Source organism: Lissotriton helveticus, chromosome 7 (genome assembly GCF_964261635.1).
Source record: "Lissotriton helveticus chromosome 7, aLisHel1.1, whole genome shotgun sequence".
NCBI classification, from domain to species: Eukaryota; Metazoa; Chordata; class Amphibia; order Caudata; family Salamandridae; genus Lissotriton; species Lissotriton helveticus.
The window spans coordinates 1,528,188,489-1,528,205,799 of record NC_136068.1 but is presented as its reverse complement, the minus strand read 5'-3'; the positions used below and the strand labels follow the sequence as shown (position 1 = coordinate 1,528,205,799).

The following is a 17,311-nucleotide window of genomic DNA, read 5'->3' as shown; positions in this document are numbered from 1 at the left end:
TCTGGCTTGTAAGATTCTGTTGTTAATTTATAGCTCTCAAATACTGATTTATTCTGATGCAAACTAGATCTTCGTTCCTTCACCGGAGACCAGTCAATGCGTTTTCTTACCTTGAAAAGGTGGGATCCGGCCCCAGTAAAATCGAAACCATGTCACGACAAAGTAAACATTATTCCATTCTTTTCATGTCTAATTAGCAAATGTCTAGAAACAAATGATTTGTATTGATCACAAAAGGTTCCTGTACAATGTAATGGCATTGACGATCGATCTTGTCACTATTTTCCACTAACTTCTCAATAGAGACATTAACAGATTGACAATGGTAATATAGACAAACAATGTGTAAAAACGATTCTTAACTGATGCTCTTTCAAACTTGATAGTTTAAAATGTATTTATTTTTAAATATACTAACTATTATCCATGAAAATTGACATATATATTTTCTATGAAGAAAAAGCTTCTACTCGTGGTAGAGAGTTCTGAGGACAGAGTCTTAAATACTTCAATGTCTCTCTATAAGCCACCATTTTTGCTCCGCCATGGCAAAACATTTTTTTTAAATGCAGAAGTAGCGTGGTCTACCATTCATCAATACTTCACCATAACTTAAAGTGACATGAAAGTGAAGAAAATATTTTATTGCAGGATTAACGACAACCATCACGCGCTTCTGAAGCCAATTATTAGTAGAGGGCAGAAGGGTGCAGTGGAAAAAGCAAGGCAATCTTTAAAAAGTCAATATGATTGACAGGTTTTCCTGATTCCCCCTCTCGCCTCTGTACTGGAAGATGAAGTCTTTCTGATTGGCGCTTGGTGTTGCCTCTAACAGGATCATGGCTTTCGATCCGGGTTCTTGCACATCACGCTCATAATGAGGCGCACACAGAGCTGCTTGAGTCGTTACGACTATATACCAATATAGCTAAGTAGCTGCTGAGTGCATTGCACACACAATAGAAAGTTCAGACCAGTTAACACACATGTTAGCTGCTCCTCAAAGTAGCTCCAGCATACAAGTTATTTTTTTGGTAAACGAGGGAAAACCCCATGTCCCCTACTGTTCACTCCCTACTCCATCTATTTTTTTTTTTTTTAGAATTTGCTAATTTGTGAGTAGTTATGTGAGGGAACTACAAATGAATATACTAATGTGTGGCAGGGCAATAGAGGTCGCATACCCTTTGTGTGTCGCTCTTGTATATTTATTTGTGTGTTTGTGAGACTCTGAAATGGTTTTCAGCTTAGACGTGTAAGGAACTCATTGATGGAGAAGTGTGGCTCACTGGTTAGAGGCGGCAGATCTGTAAGCAGAGAACGGCCCGGGACCAGGGTTCGATTCCCGACGCGGCAGGGTTGTGGACCAGGGTCAGCGGACTCGATAATTCTCGCCTCGGTGCCTACTCTAGTCAGAAACCACACTCGGCAACTCTGGGCATCAGCTTGCCTCATCTTCACAACGGCCCCCCCAGACCGCCGGGGATGCTTGGTCGCACCTTAGAGATACCCATCAGGGACCATCTCTCAGGGTGAGCCAGGACGGGTTCCCCAGCGGTCGAAGCGTGGAGATACTCCTCCGGGAGTCGATTCCTAGCGCTATATAAACCCACAATTAATTAATTAAACTGGGCTATTGCGACCCTAAAATTCCCTTAAAATCTACCTAAATCAGACCGTGATAGCAATAGCTCTACATCTGAAAGAGATAAACATTATTTAGTGAAACACCCTCTTAACACTTTCCTCACTGGTACTTAGGGGCATATTATCAAGGACCGGTGTTAAAATCAGAACATGGGCTTCTATGGGAATTAACAAGGGCGTATTATCAAGCCCATTATCGCCGTTTTATCAGCAGTTTCCTGCCGATAAAACGGCGATAATTTTAACACCGGTCCTTGATAATATGCCCCCCAGTTTCCTTATTTTCCCACCAACCTCAATTCCTTCATCTGTCGAGAAGCTTTTAAATACAGGATAGGACTTAATGTTTTATACTCCTTTCCAATACCAGTTTCTGAATTAAAGGGTGTGTGTGGGGATGAGAGTGCGCGGGGGGGGGGAGTGAGGGAGGGTAAGGAGGTGTTTACGCTGGAGTCCATTAAAATCAATGTGTGGTTGGACACATATGTTACTTCAGTGCTATTTATTTTATCGGTACTTCGAACTTTCCCTCAAACCTTTTTATGTGAAGTGAAGAACTACATGTCGGAGCTCAGCCTACTCTCTTACAGCTGACATGGGGGTTAAGAATATTGTTGTTTGCTCTGGGTTACTTTATAATTGCTTTAAAGGGCCAGTGAAAACTATTGTGATTTAAACATGTTTGAATATAAATATTCTACTCCCTGTAATGTATTCTTGTGTTTTCTGTTGGGTGATCTTGGTCTAAATACACAAAATGTTGATTGATTGATTGAATGGAACTCCGTCCTTTTACGCCCTAGATTGAGAGCTGTGAGGTACCCTGAAACCAGGAGAGACAACCATCATTTTGGCCACTGGCAATCAAGAGTGCATGGCGTTGGCATCCCCAGTTACACATATCGAAAGGGGTTAGAACTTCATCCTCTGTTTCCAAATAGCCATAAGGTGCAGTATATTGGTGTTTTACAGATATCAGCTCATGGTCGTAAAATTACCATGAAAGAACCTCTGTTGCCAGGAAGGCAGGATTGTTTCAGTTGTAAAACTCCCTGAAGTAACGTCTACAAGTGGGGACCTTTGATAGGTGAGTAAGAACTTGTAGGTTGAGAGCACAGAATAATGGTGTTGAACTAGATCCAGGTGGCTGCCAGGAATCAGAGCTAGATGAATTTCAGTGCAAAGAAATTTGCCTCATACCTGACCCACCACAATCAGTAATCATTAAAGAAAATCCAATAATCAACAGCAAAATAATTCAAACACTCTAGGGTAGGATCTTCTTGAACCCAGACTCCTCTGCAGCCATCTTTACTGACCAAAGTGATGTTGACAAGAAGGGAAGACGCACAGTTGGCAACACCACAACACAAGGAACGCAATTAACGAAATAAAGAGGCAACAAACCAATGGCAGGGTTATTCAGAATCACAGTATCTTTTTTAACATATCACAGTATTGTCTCCGAAAAAAAAGAAAGAAAAAGATTTAGAAAAAGTTATTACAGCTACCAAGAGTACTTCCTATTTTCAATTTTTTTTATGACGTACGTACATTGAATTTCCATCATCCTAGCAGCTGAGAACATCAAAGCAGTCTTTGGCATTCTCTCAACTTGGCAGAATTAGAATGGTGACAATTTATTTCTAGGAAGAGGATTATTGGTTAGTATTTTAAGGATACTATTTTCATATAGCTTCATCTATCTGTGTGACTATTGCAGTGTGCTTAAAAGAGTTACAAACGCCTAGGTAAGCCCTTAACATTTCGTCAGGAGTACAAAGAGAAGCAGAGAGGATGAAATCGTTGCTGTCCTTCTGTTTGAGTGGTCTCTTCCTCTGCGTTTCCCACAGCAACCAGATGTCAAGCACGCTCTAACACTCACACACACCCACACCCACTTGATCGCGTTTCCAGGTACGCTTATGAGCACCTTGCCTGAGTTGTCCTTCAAAATCATTGGGAAACTTAAAGGAGGCAGTTCAGTCAAGTTAAGATTTTGCTCCTGCCCATGGTGTATTGTGTTGCTGTTCTTTCCATAAACTGTTTATCAGAGTCTACAGTCTGAAGAGACTTGGTGGTTCAAAGAAAGCAGCGCAAGTAAGTCAAACTCATAGACCAAAACCTGTCCTGGCCCAGCCAGTAGACGCTGGGTCAACCTTTGTGTTAGACATTTTTACCTCCTGTCAAAATAGGGCAGTTGAAGCTTGCTCCTGTACACAAACATGTCTTTTGCTGGTAGTATATGGTTGGAGAACAACATCAGGATGCCAGATCTCCTCCCTAGCAGTCTTCCCCAAGTGGAAAGATGGAGAAAGAGACATGGGAAATATTCCAGTGCGGAGCAGGGATACAGTCAGTTTTGGTTTTGACTTTGTCTATGTAGGATTCTGCCATTCCCTGTGGTCCATTCATGGCCGATGATAAATGCTCCTGTGGTGGCCCTATGGTGCTCAGGTCATACTTCTGACTCAAGACTGGAGAAGTGTGCTGACCCCCTCCTGGTGTAAAGGCTGCCACTGTGGCTTGCCCGGGGTAGGCACTCTGGCGAGAATACGTGTCTGTGGCACCTCAAGTGGCACCGGCTCAGGTCCTCCAAGCTGCGAGAGGTGGGATGGATGGGGGCTAAGTCGCAAGAGTGGTGGTGGTGGCAGGAGCAATGGCTTCTCACAGGCTCCCAACCTAACCTCCTCTCTAGCTTTTCCTCAGAGCAGCTGCTGAAATAGCGCGGTTCCTTGTGGCAGTGAGGTGGCAACATGTCCATACTGCTGCAGTAACATGATCCATGGCATGTCGCTGGCAAATATTCCTTACTAAACTGGCGATATTTGCCCAGCTTATCGACTGACCAGTATCTCATGGGCTTGCGGGATGCTGTTGATGGCTGGCGCTCCCGAGAAGGGTAGGTGCAGAAGTAGTTGGGAGAATACCAGCAGTTGTGGTCGAAGTCAGGCTTCACACAGGTGCCTTCCCTTTCGCACACATCGGAATCAGAGTCTGAGATGTCGGTGTACTTGGACTGGCTTGGGAAGCTGGCCCCCATAACAAGAGGGTGGGAGTGGCTCCGGCAGATGTGTGCACGGCTGGGGCATTTCTTGTGCTGAGGAATTGGTTTTGAATCAGATTCAAGGTCATCCCGGCGGTGGTGAAAATCTCGACTGAAGCTCCGGTCATCTTCGTAGGAGACACGGGAGTAGCCATAGTGTGGTCCTTCGAAAAGATCAATACTTGCTTTACCAGGTCTGCTGCTGCTCCCAGTGGCAACCCCTCCACTATGCATTTCACAATCCATTTCGCAGGATAGGCTTCCCTTCTGTTGGTAACTACCACCCAAATGATCAAACTTCTTGGCAACTGTCTCTGGTGTTCTGCTAGCACGGGCAGCCCCTGCTAATTTGGGTGTACGTTCCTTGCCAACAGGAAAGCTCTCATAATGTCCCCGTGGCATCTTTGCCTGCCACCCCGTTGGTTCAGGTGCATCTTTCTCACGAACAATGGCAAAGTATGATGGTGGATTCTCCAAGAAATGCTCTCGTTGAGTTGGAGGAGACATCTGGCAGGCTCCCATCTTCTTCTCTTTGCCGAAGGCCTGGCCAGTCTCCAATAGATGGTCAGAGAGCCCTTCAGGCTCAATCGGGCCATAGTACCGATGAAAGCCATCAGAAAAGGCGCTCTTGAGTGGATGGCGATTAGTTGGAGTTTTAGTTACAGGGTTTGCCATGGGTTGTGCTGGGGTGTAGAGGTCCTTATAGCAGTTGGGACTGCGGGCATGGCGCCACCTCTCCACCACTCGCCTCTCACGTGGCAGGAAGTTGGAGCAAGGCATAGGTGGGGTGGGAAGAGGAGGAGGGGGGCCCACAGAGTTGGAAAGTGCAGCTATGCGCTGTGGCGGGTAGCAGTGGTTCAGGATGGGCAGCTGCTGGTCCTTGATCTTGGGTTCATCTCCGCTGCAACAACTGTACATTCCCTGTGAAGGAGAGAAAGAGAGAGGGTGAGATGAGCTCTTGTTTTATGTCCATCAGCATTCAGCAGGGTCTACCAAAGAGCGATAGCACAGATAATTACACAAGGAGAAGCTTTGATTGAACTAACAGTGATACTGCATGCAGGGCTCTGGACTACAATAAACTGAACACTATGGATCTGGGCAGGGAAAGAGGGATGGCCTGCACATGGAAAATCATGCCAACCAAGACCTCTGCAGTGTGTGCCCTGCCATAGGAAGATTGACCTTTACGTAAACTGGTACGTCATGTATGGTTGGGGTAGAGACAGGTCCCGCACTAAAATATGGCAACTGTAGGGAGCTGCCTTTGATACAACCACAACAGGGCACCCCACAGCAACAAAGGTTCTAAAACATGGTCCGGATACGAAGGGAATTACATTTTGATGGCATTCTGAGGCAGGAATGGACAGGCATTTGCATTTTCTTTTGCATTTTTGTCAAAACTGTCATTTGGTGTTTAGATATACTCGTTAGACGACTCTGTAAAGAGTTCCACTATGATGACGTAATACATAAACACAGCATTCTAATACATAGAGTTCCACTAATAAATGTGAATTCACATTCTCAGCATTATGATACATACAGTTCTATAGAGAGAGTGCACTATAAAACATATAGGGGGGCATATTTACAAAAAAGTGGCGAAACTTGTCATTAAGCGAAGAAGGCTTAAAACACGCTTTGGTCACTTTAGAAATACAGGGCTGCCCCATATTTGCAAGAATACGGTGCAGCCCTACATTTCCCCCTGCGCTGGAGCTAACTTTAGTTGCCTAGTGCCAAAGCAGGCACCCATGCACAATAGTGCAAGGGTGCCTGTGTTGAGGGGAAGATTGTTTATGTGCAGGAAGGGCCCCTTTCCTGCACATAAACAATCTTTAAATGCCGTTTTGTATCTTTTAAGTGTGCTGCTTAATATGCACACATAGAAGTTGCAAAACAGCATTATTTAAATGATTATTTATCTGCAGGATGGAGCACCTTCCTGCACATATACAATCATAGGCAGTTTGCTGTTTCTATGTGTGCTGCACAAGGCAGCACCCATGGAAATAGCAAAAAACGAGGAGAAATAAAGCATTTCTCCTCGTTTTGCCTTTTTAAGGCCAGGTTTTCCCTGGTCTTAATTTTGGCACTGCCTCCTATTTACGCTGCCCTTGTAAATAGGGGCAGCATCAAAATCAATGGGTGTTGCAGTCGAACGCCCACCGCAACACCTTATTTAGTGTTAAGCTACGTTAAGTGGCCTAACGCTGGTTTGTAAATAAGGTGAGGCCTCTATCGCTATCACAACGTCACTAAAAGTGGTGTTGTGGTGGCGATAGGGGCTTGTAAATATGCCCCTTTGTTCTTCAGTAAGCAGATATTACATGCAGGTACATCATGATTTCTATAGTTCTGCCTGCAGTGTGAGTCGAGGCTGCACAAGCAACAATATCTGTAGTTCAATAATAAATATGAACTATTCACTATCCAGCACCCCTAAGCGCTATGCGTTATAAAGGCATGCGTTGTAAAAACTGCGTTGTAAAGGCATGCGTGGTAAAAGCATGCGTTGTAATGTCATACATCCGCCTAGAGATGCACACTCATGGCCTCATCCGCATTTAAACCGTTAGGGATTTTGCAGTCTAGCAGGATTATGTACTTCGATTGCAATCTCCTTAAGCTTAACATCTGTTGCCTCCTCTGATGTTTCTTTTTACGCTATCAATAACAAAATATGTCAGATCCTCCACTTTGCCATTATGTTGTGTGTTAATGTGGCGTGCTACAGGGTAGGTGGGATTGTCGTTTGCAATAGTCCTGAGGTGCTGTAGTATTCTCACATGCACAGGATGAATGGTGCTCCCTACATATAATTTATTGCAAGTACATTGTAACACATACACGGCGAAATCTGTTTTGCACGTGTAGTGTTCTCTTATCTCGAGCGGGGCTTTTCTGAGTGGAGTCTTTTTGTGTTAGTCCCATGTTTGCAAGCCTTACATTTGGCACATCTAAAGAACCCTGTCTGTGCTTTGAGCCAAATGTTGCCTCTGTCTTGTGTTGGTGCATTGTTTACTAACTCTGGTCTTATCGATTTTGCTCTTCTGATGGTTAGTTGTGGTAGTTTTGCGCATGAGGGGCCTATGGTGGGGTCACAGCGGATTAGCGGCCAGTGCCTGTACATTATTTGGCGGAGGTTTGCGTGGTATTTGTTGTACCCTGTGATTAACCTCGGAGTAGTGTTTGTCTCTTTCTTGGATTTCATGTTGGCAGGGCTTTGTGGAGCAGATCCTCTCTGGTGCACAACTCACTTTTCAGTCTAGCTCTCTCCAATGTGTTGTTTTTGTAACCTCTCTTACTCAGTCTCTCGAAGAGGCTAGTTGAACAGTTTTGTAAATCTCTGTTGGTGCTACAATTTCTCTTCATTCTCAGGCATTTTGCATATGGAATACTCTCAATCAGGCTGGTGGGGTGAAAACTTTGGGCGTGGAGGACGTCATTCCCTGCTGTTTCTTTCCTAAATGTGCGTGTCTGGACCTTGTTTTCATCATGGTAAAGCTCTAAGTCCAAAAATACAATTGTTTCCTTACTGGTGGTGCAGGTGAATTTGAGGTTTAGTGTGTTACTGTTGATGCGGTTGGCAAAGTCTAAAGCACTCTGTTCGGAGCCTCGCCATAGAATGAAGATATCATCTATGTAGCGTCGATAATCAACCACATTGTTTGTCATTTCAGTCTGGTACGTTGTCATGAGTACTTGCTCCTCCCACCAGCCCATATGCAAATTAGCATAGCTGGGGGCGAAGTAAGTACCCATGGCTGTCCCCTGTGTCTGTTTGTACAGAAGTTTGTCAAATGTAAAAGTGTTGTTCACTAAGCACCACTCTGTCATGTGTAGAAGCATCATTGTATGTTGGTAGAGGTTTGTGTCCCTTGTGCCTAGGTAGTGTTTTAACGCATTTAACCCATATCTATGCCTTATGCTCGTGCATAAGCTCTGTACATCCAGTGTTACAAATACAAAGTCATTGCACCAAGTGCAGTCAAAGATATGTGACAGGAAATCCCCAGTGTCTCTAGTACATGCTGGTAGTGCCTCTTTTAAGCACGCGGAGGGACGCCGAGCGCCTCGATGTTTCTGAATATGTCTGGGAGCAGTGAATGCCGTTAGCAAAGTTCGGCCCCATTTTGCGGTGTGGACAAAGGCCCTCGCCTTTCCTGGGCAACTTCGGATTGTTGCAGTGACGGGGCAGAAGCCCCAACAATTTGTAAAAATAGATAAATATGTATGTATAAAAAACTGAAAGTTGACGAACCTAACCTTCTCTGCCGAGAGACTCGGGGAAATGGGACCTTCCGATGATTTCATAAATATGAACCCATTAAAAAACTAGGATTTGGAGCGCTTGCCGAAGCGAATGCAAATTCAATAATTTATTTTGGACCTCTCTAGTGGTTGAGGCATTTTAGTAGAATTGAGTACTCTCGCTTAGATCATCAGAGACTTTTAAAAATGATTTTACCACCCTATTAGTGCTATCGTACCACGATTTCTGTTTATTTTTTAAGACGAAGGTATTGCAAAAAAACAAAGAAAACTGTTTAATTGGGCATGGAAATAATTGCAGCACTTTCAGTTATTTTCTGTTGATGGTTCTCCGCGGCCACTGTCTCTTAAGCTCAGGTACTCCGGTAAAATATACCTGTGCTTCAATTTCCCAATGTCAAGCACTAAGGGATTATTGTCATTTCTATATCTTCTGACCAAAATGGTTCGGTGAGGCAGGAAAGCAAAGTCAGTATGTATCGGAGTGGGAGACAGCGTGAAGTAGCCTCAAGGAAGAGAGAGCAGAGGACCCTTGTTCTCTGCTATTCTTGGCGGTGGAGGAGTTAAGTTCCTTCCCGCCTTTATTTCTTCACGCCCCTGCCCAGTTCTCACTGTTGAAGAAGGGTTGTAAAGCTCACCGTCCAGTGTTGTGATTTCACACATATTCCCTCCCCCGCCACTCCCCGCTGTTGTCCTTCACCCACTGGGCAGACAGATAGAATCGAGGATGCAGGCGTGTTAAGTAGCCCTTTGGGGTGACCTGCCAGCCATTCCAGTGTTGGCTCGGGATACAGAAACAAAGACCCATTCATGGCAAGGACGGGGTGCAGGGGATTGGATGACATTCTCCCTTCAGCACAGGCATGCTCGCGCTCAGTTGTGGCGCGCGCGGCATCAACTACAAAATACTGGAAAGGACTGCCAAATGGTTTTCAACTTAATAAAAACAAACAACAAAAACAGGACAACTCATGGGCAGTACTACAGTACTAATTAATTTCTTTATTATTGTCTTTCCACTGCTCAAAATAGGTAATAGCACACTTTTTTCCTTCTTCCCCTGTTGTGCGAACTGCGAAAGAATGTAAAACAAAAGATCATTTGAAATAGTCATGTCACCCATGGAATGACCGCTAGCTCCGTGTGTGGCTCTGTGCGTGTGTGTGCCTCTCTGTGTGTGTGGCTCTGTGTGTGTGTGGCTCTGTGTGTGTGTGTGTGGCTCTGTGTGTGTGTGTGGCTCTCTGTGTGTGTGTGTTTGTGTGCAAATGCAATAGGTACTACTCTCACTACTCACTCTACTACTCTACTACTTACTCTACAACTCTCTAATACTCCCTACTCAGTCTAGTACTCACACTCTACTACTCTACTACTCACTCTACTACTCTCTACTCACTCTCTACTACTAACTATGCTCACTACTACTCACTCTAGTACTCTCTACAACTCTCTACTACTCACTACTACTCACTCTCTATTAATACCTATTACTCTTCAGTACTCACTCTGCTACTCTACTACACACTCTCTACTCCTCTACTACACACTCTCTACTACTCACTCTCTACTACTCACTATTACTCACTCTACTACCCACACTCTACTAGTTACTCTCTACTACTCACATTCTACTACTCTCTACTCTACTCACACTTTACTAAGCACTATCTACTATCTACTACTCACTCTCTACAACTCTACTAACTCTATACTACTCACTACTACTCTCTAATACTCTACTCACTACTACTCTCTACTACTCTACTCACTACTACTCATTCTCTACTACTCACTCTCTACTACTCTGTACTCTTAAATCACTATACTACTCACTCTCTACTACTAACTCTACTACAACTCTATACTACTCACTCTCTACTACTCACTCATTACTACTCACTCTAATACTCTCTATTACTCACTCTCTACTACTCTTTAGTACGCTTTACTAACTACTACTCACTCTCTACTACTACTCTCTGCTACTCACACTCTACTCCTCTCTACTCACTCTCTACTACTCTCTAGTACTCTCTATTTACTCTCTACTACTCACTCTCTACTACACACTCTAACTACTCTCTACTATCTACTACTCACACTACTCACAACTCACTCAATTACTCTCTCCACTACTTGCTACTCACTCTCTACTACTCTACTACACTCTACTACACTCTAGTACTCACTAACTACTGCTCTCTAATCTCTACTCAATTTTACTACTCATTCTCTACTACTCACTCTGCTAAATCTATCTACTACTCACTCTACTATCTACTACTCACTCTGCTACCCTCTATTACTATCTAGTACTCTTCATTACTCTCTACTACTCACTCTCTACTACTCTCTACTACTCGCTATCTCCTACACACTATCTCCTTCTCACTCTATACTACTCTCTACTAATCTATACTACTCACTCTCTATTACTGCCTACAACTCACTATTACTCTACTTTCTACAACTCTACTTCCTATTAGTCTACTACTCACTCTCTACTAACTACTAGTCACTACTACTACTCTCTACTGCTCAGCTATTGCCATTGTAAATGACAATGCCATTTATTTATCTTGAAAACCAACACATAAAATAAACTTGTGTCATTTACAATGCCAATAGCTCTAACTTTTGCAAAGGCGAGACCGTTGCATTGTAAATGCTTTATTCAGATGCTGGTTTTCCTCAAACAAAAACACTCAGCCCGAATGGTTTGATACTGCACATGAACAGTTCTTAGTACACATTACATACAATTAACAAGAAGATTAAACAACCCTTATCTCCATACAGACACTCAGAAGTAGTTTGTGGAAACCTTAGTTCCACAGGAATTTTTTTTCAAAGAACTTCGCTCAATGGCTAGTGTATTAATACACTTCAGATTTCTGGCATATGGAAAATTAGTGTATTTATAATCTGTGCCCTCGATGCTCAGAAGAAGGGACATGGACCAATATGATAATTACATGTCTGCGATTACAGCAGTACTGGTACTCTGTCTTTGCTTACATAAGTAATCTCATGGAGAACACTATGGCTCCTGAATTTCTTTTACAATTACTGGGTTGCTCAAGACATCTAGGAATGGCTCATATCGACAGATGGTGGTGGTTACTGCAATGCTCGTAGCTCATTCTCTCATAATAGGATCATGGAAAGAGAAAGATTTACCACAATTTGACTTTTGGCTATAGAAAATTAAAAGGCTATGTTTATTTTTTTTTAAAGCCGTTGAAAACAATGCATATATTACAAAAAAGTTAAAAAAATTGGGGTTGGTACCAACTTGAATATAATGTGTTGGAGGCTGATAATAATTGAATTTACATTTTTTTTCAACTTAATTATGCAAAATGAATGGGTGCAGAAAACCAATGCAAAAAGAAACATTGCTGGACAAAAAACAACGTGAATCTAAAAGAAGAAATAAAAAAAAATAAACTGCACACAGAAGTCTAGCATTGCAAAAAGGTGAAATAAGTACTTTCGTCGGCGTTTCTGCAACGGTGTCTCTCCATGTGCGAAACGTTCTGCTTCTCCTATATACCTCGTTTTATTCTGTCACGCATTACACGTCACCTTATGTCCACCCCATTGATGGCAGGTTCTCTGTATCTCTATTCCATCTCTCTTCGTCCTGCCGTTCATGCCAGCCTTTGTTTCTCCATCTTACTCTGTCCTTGCATTTAGGGCATTTTCTGCTGCACCTCTGTTTTAACCTGTCACTGCACTAATGGCAGGTTCTGTCTTTTCTCCTCACTCTCTCCCTCCATTCATGACAATCATTTCTCTCCTCCTCTCTCTCTCCCTGCATCTGTTCATGACTGATTCCGTCTCACACCGCCCTCAGGCTCTGACTCAATTCATATCAGGCTATTCTCTCCACGTACTTTCTCTCCATTCATAACAGTTTCCCCATCCCCCTTCTTTTCACTAAGTCATCCATTCATAAAAGGTACCCACTTCTTACCGCTCTGTCTCGCCATTCATGAAAGGACCTACCTATCCCTATGATTCTGCCTCTCCATTCTCGGCAGGTCGTGTCTTTGCTACACACAAAGGGCCATGTTATCAAACAAGGGTGATACATTATTGCCGCTGTTATCGGCAGGAAACTGCCGCTAAAGCGGCGATAATGGGCTTGATAATATGCCCTTGTGAATTCCCATAGCAGCCCAGGTTCTGGTGTTAACATGGGCTGCTATGGGAATTCACAAGGGCATATTATCAAGCCCATTCTCGCCGCTTTAGCGGCAGTTTCCTGCCGATAACAGCAGCGATCATGTAGCGCCCTAGCTTGATAATATGTCCCTAAGTCCCGAATTTCATCAAATGTTTTATCTCTCTTCGTCTGCGCACTTAGTCCATCAGCTCTCTTTTGAAAATGTCGTCTTAGGTGAACTACTACAATCCTCCATTTCTCCAATGCAAAACAGTTCTCCACTCCCCAGTTGGAATGTTCGTCAAATAAAATATGACCCCATAACCCCAGTACTAAAATAACTACACTGTCTAACTCACTAAATCCAAAACTAAATTCACAATTTGCGGTCGGCACACAAAAGTGAAACTTTCCAAGAGCCCTCTGGCGCTAACAGACTTCCTTACCATTTCAAGAGGACAAACAAACATTGAGAGGCAAAACATTACCTCTTCTAGATGTCTTTAAGTTTACGTCCTCCTCTGCACAAAACTACAGGGCATATTACCAACAACTAGCGATATTTGTCGCTAAATGGGCTTAGTGAGTCTTTTTTTATCGCCAAATATCGCCAGATACTATCGCAGAGATAACGTGCTAATAGCAACATTTATCTCTAAAGAGATAAAATATCCGGCGATAGCGGCGAAATGCGTGAATATCGCTGAGAATACAGTGATATTCAAGCATTAACGCCAATAGGGTCTTAGCCATAATATCCACCTCCCGTTGGATATAATGGCTAAGAACTGGTCTGAGCAGGCATTAGCTTTTGGAGATATTAGCTCTTACCGCAAATATTTCCATCGCTACGCCTGCGTTGATAATAGGCGATAGCGATGTTAGCGACTGTTTTTAGTCGCTAACAGGTTGGGCACACCCACTTTGCATGTCATTCGCGATAAATATTGTGACATGCAAACGGGCCCCAAACCGCTCGCTATCGCCTCAAAACTGTCGCTAACATTAGTTAGCGACAGCTTGCTAATAGGGCGATATAATGATCGCTGCTTAACGGCCGAAAACGGCCGCTAAAGCGGCGATAATCTAATATCGCCTGGCTTGGTAATATGCCCCTACATTTTTTGATGGGGTACACCAAGCTGAAATTCGGGCCTAGGAACCCAACTGACTCCACAAACTTTCCTTCTAAAAACTCACCTCTATTGACTCTACCATTTATCTATTAATGCACGAACCAAAATTCTCTGTCCTCTTCCCTTTCTTAATCCAAATATTATGATCCTGACCAAAGTGATTGAGAGAAGGTAAGGTCGGACACTGCTCCAGATTAGGGAAGGAAGCCCGCTTCACGCTTCACTCCCAGTGAATTAGACGCCACACTGTTCCAAACATGGGACACTAGGCAAACCAAACATGTCAGTGCACGTCAGTGGACCATTATGCGATTTAGAAGTATCTGGACGACATATTGTTGCAAATCTTTCACCATTGCGCCTCTGTCTTTTTGCTTGCGGAATCCAGGAAAGTTGGGGAGGCACTCATTGGATGAGCTGGGGAGGGCAGAGGTGCCTCAATCTCTAGGTGAGGAGGAAATACATACTTCATTACGCTGAGTGTTAAACAGTCACCAGGGCATCAAAGAGACTCATGGTGCATGAGGGAGAAGATGTTCCCTGAATTACTGAGCTCCAATAAACGTGACACTGTTTTCTTCAGGGCTACGCTGTCTGTGTTCTGCATAGTGTTAGATGAGTCTCTCCCTCTAGCTTCCTGGACAGCATTAGCAGGCCTCCTTTTCATCAGTGGCAGAGCCTTCATGAATATATACCTGATCAGAGTGAGAATCTTTGTTTTATATGTCTTGCACATTTGCTGGTTTCCCGAGGCAGAAGAACCTGGTGGAGGCAAATATTATATAAGGGTCATGATGATTATGTAGCTGCACGCCCACAAATACCGTTTCACACTCTGAAGAAGAACATGACCACGGGCGGCAGGCAAAGTGTGGTAAAAGCTTCATGGAACCAAGTCAGAGGTACATTTCTTCTATGTCTGCATTGATTGTCACTCATGGATTGGGTTTCTTCGAGTATGGTAGTGCACCACTGCTAACTACTGACAAGCTAATCAACCATTAGTTAAAGGGTATCTTGGTTGGATAGATGCAGTTGAAGTGTTAAGGCTGTAGGTGAAAACTAGGTCCATGGTGTGTTCAGCTCTCTGGGGTGAGACAGAGATCGGGGCCCCATAAACTGGTTACCCCCTGAGTTACCTACAAATCAGTGAGTGGAGTTAACCGGGAATACACAGTGGAACTTGAGACTCCACTTAATAATGAAGAATTGCCCAGATTTCACCCAAAGAACGCAGTCAAAATATCTAGGTGAAATTTACTATGTGTGTTGTAAATCCACAGTCTTAGCAATTCTAATGATGCAACAGTAATTAAGAGTCCAATCTTAATTAATGAAAAACCTTTAATGGGTAACTCAATAGATGAACCTAACCATCGAGTCTCTCAGTTACTTTTCTGTCTGTTTATTCTGTGAATTGTTCATGAAAAATTTGAAATTCTACATTATCCGAACCAAGTGATTTGGCTTGGTGTGTGAGTGCTACGTTACTGATTTCTCCGAAAAGATTGAGCTCTGGTCTAGTTTCTGCAACATGAATAGGAAGATAAATGATGAGATTGGATTTGTGGAGTAGAGAGCTGTTAGATGCTTGAAGAAAGTACATCTAGAGCTCAATACCTCTCTGTAGGTCACATTTCGTGTCACAAAAGGGAGGTCAAGAGACGCCTAGGATAGAGGTACATGGTGGAAGTAATCATTTGGAAGTAAGTTAGAAGTAAACTTTGTCTACCATCTTGACTTGCCTATTTTGTGTAAAATAAAAGAGTTTATATATACTATAACAATTAAAAAATTTGAAACTAAATGTGGATTCCTATTGTCATTGATGGTCCTCTTCCGCTACTGAATCAGGGCAAATATACATTTATGTTATGTTTGGTTTGTTGAGGTCCTACATGCAACACTCCTAGGCACAAATAGTGCAAGGCACATTTCTTTCCATGATAGCACAAACACTCAGCTGTATTTCTCATGATGTCAGGATACAGCTGCAGATGTGAGGTGAATCCCCATTGGTAGTCTAGCAGGAGCTCAGTTCCTTTTCGGCTAACCTGCTGAGCTCCCTCTGGTCTCAGATCTGCTTTGTCATCTCTATCCCCTTCTCTATCACTCTCAGGAAGGTCTGTGGAGTCTTTGTGTTCATCCCTGTTTTAGATCATTAATTTCTGAGATACAACAACAAGCCAGTGGAGAGCATGAAGCAAGAGTGGCGTGGGCGGGGGAAGGGGCGGGAGACAGAAAGAGAGCGGGAAGGCTTCATGTCTTCGCAGCTTGCTAGGATCCACCTGGGTGTCTGCTGAGTGATAAAGAGACACATTTTTCAGGCAGCTGCTAATGTGGCCAGCATGTTAATTGCACAATAGCTGTCATGACCGAGGCACGCGGAATGAGAGGCGAGATCTGACAAGGGGGGTAGGAAAGGATAATTAACGAGTTTGGGGACCGGCGGGGAACCTGTAAGTAAATTTAGATGGAACAGGGGGGTCAGGGAGGGGGAGTTCTGGGAACTGACAGATTGACTGGCTTGCTGATTGACAGGCCAGAGGACAAAAGGGACTGAGGGGCAGTGAGAGGAAAGGATGTGCAGAACCAGAGGAGAATGTGCTGCAGCAGTGGCTTCCTGCAGAGTGGCAAGGCATGCATTCTAGTGAGGGGTGATACTGACCACAGCAATACCAGAGAGCTGCTTAGGCAGAAGTAAGGATGTTTGGAACCTCAATAAGCCAATGAAATCGGTTAAATCACAGCTATTGTGAACAGGGCAGGACTGGGAATCCAGTCCCCCGGGAGGGCTTGGGGGTTTTCAGTTATAAAGCAATGCTGCTGTTTTTTACTGGGGGCCAATATCACAGCACTGCCGCAAAACCATCTCCCAGTAACAAAACCGGCATCCACCCTTCCAGACACTCCAGGGGAAAACGCCCAATGCCACTACAGCCAGTCCGGCCCTGATTGTGATTAAGCAACTTGAAGAAAAGGTGGTTACAGCTTGATTGGTCATTAAAATTAGCAGAATTCTGATGATGT

The 17,311-nt window shown here is 43.6% G+C and overlaps 1 protein-coding gene across 1 annotated transcript in view; it reads right to left on the bottom strand.

The window, feature by feature from the left end:
- Positions 1-1,835: 1,835 nt before the first annotated feature.
- Positions 1,836-17,311, bottom strand: part of GRIN2D (glutamate ionotropic receptor NMDA type subunit 2D) — a 1,103,075-nt gene continuing 1,087,599 nt past the window's right edge. Inside the window, exon 12 of the mRNA XM_078654973.1 lies at positions 1,836-5,614. Within this exon, the coding sequence (XP_078511099.1) occupies positions 4,106-5,614 (1,509 nt within the window). The 3' untranslated portion in view covers positions 1,836-4,105. The remainder of the gene's footprint in view (positions 5,615-17,311) is intronic.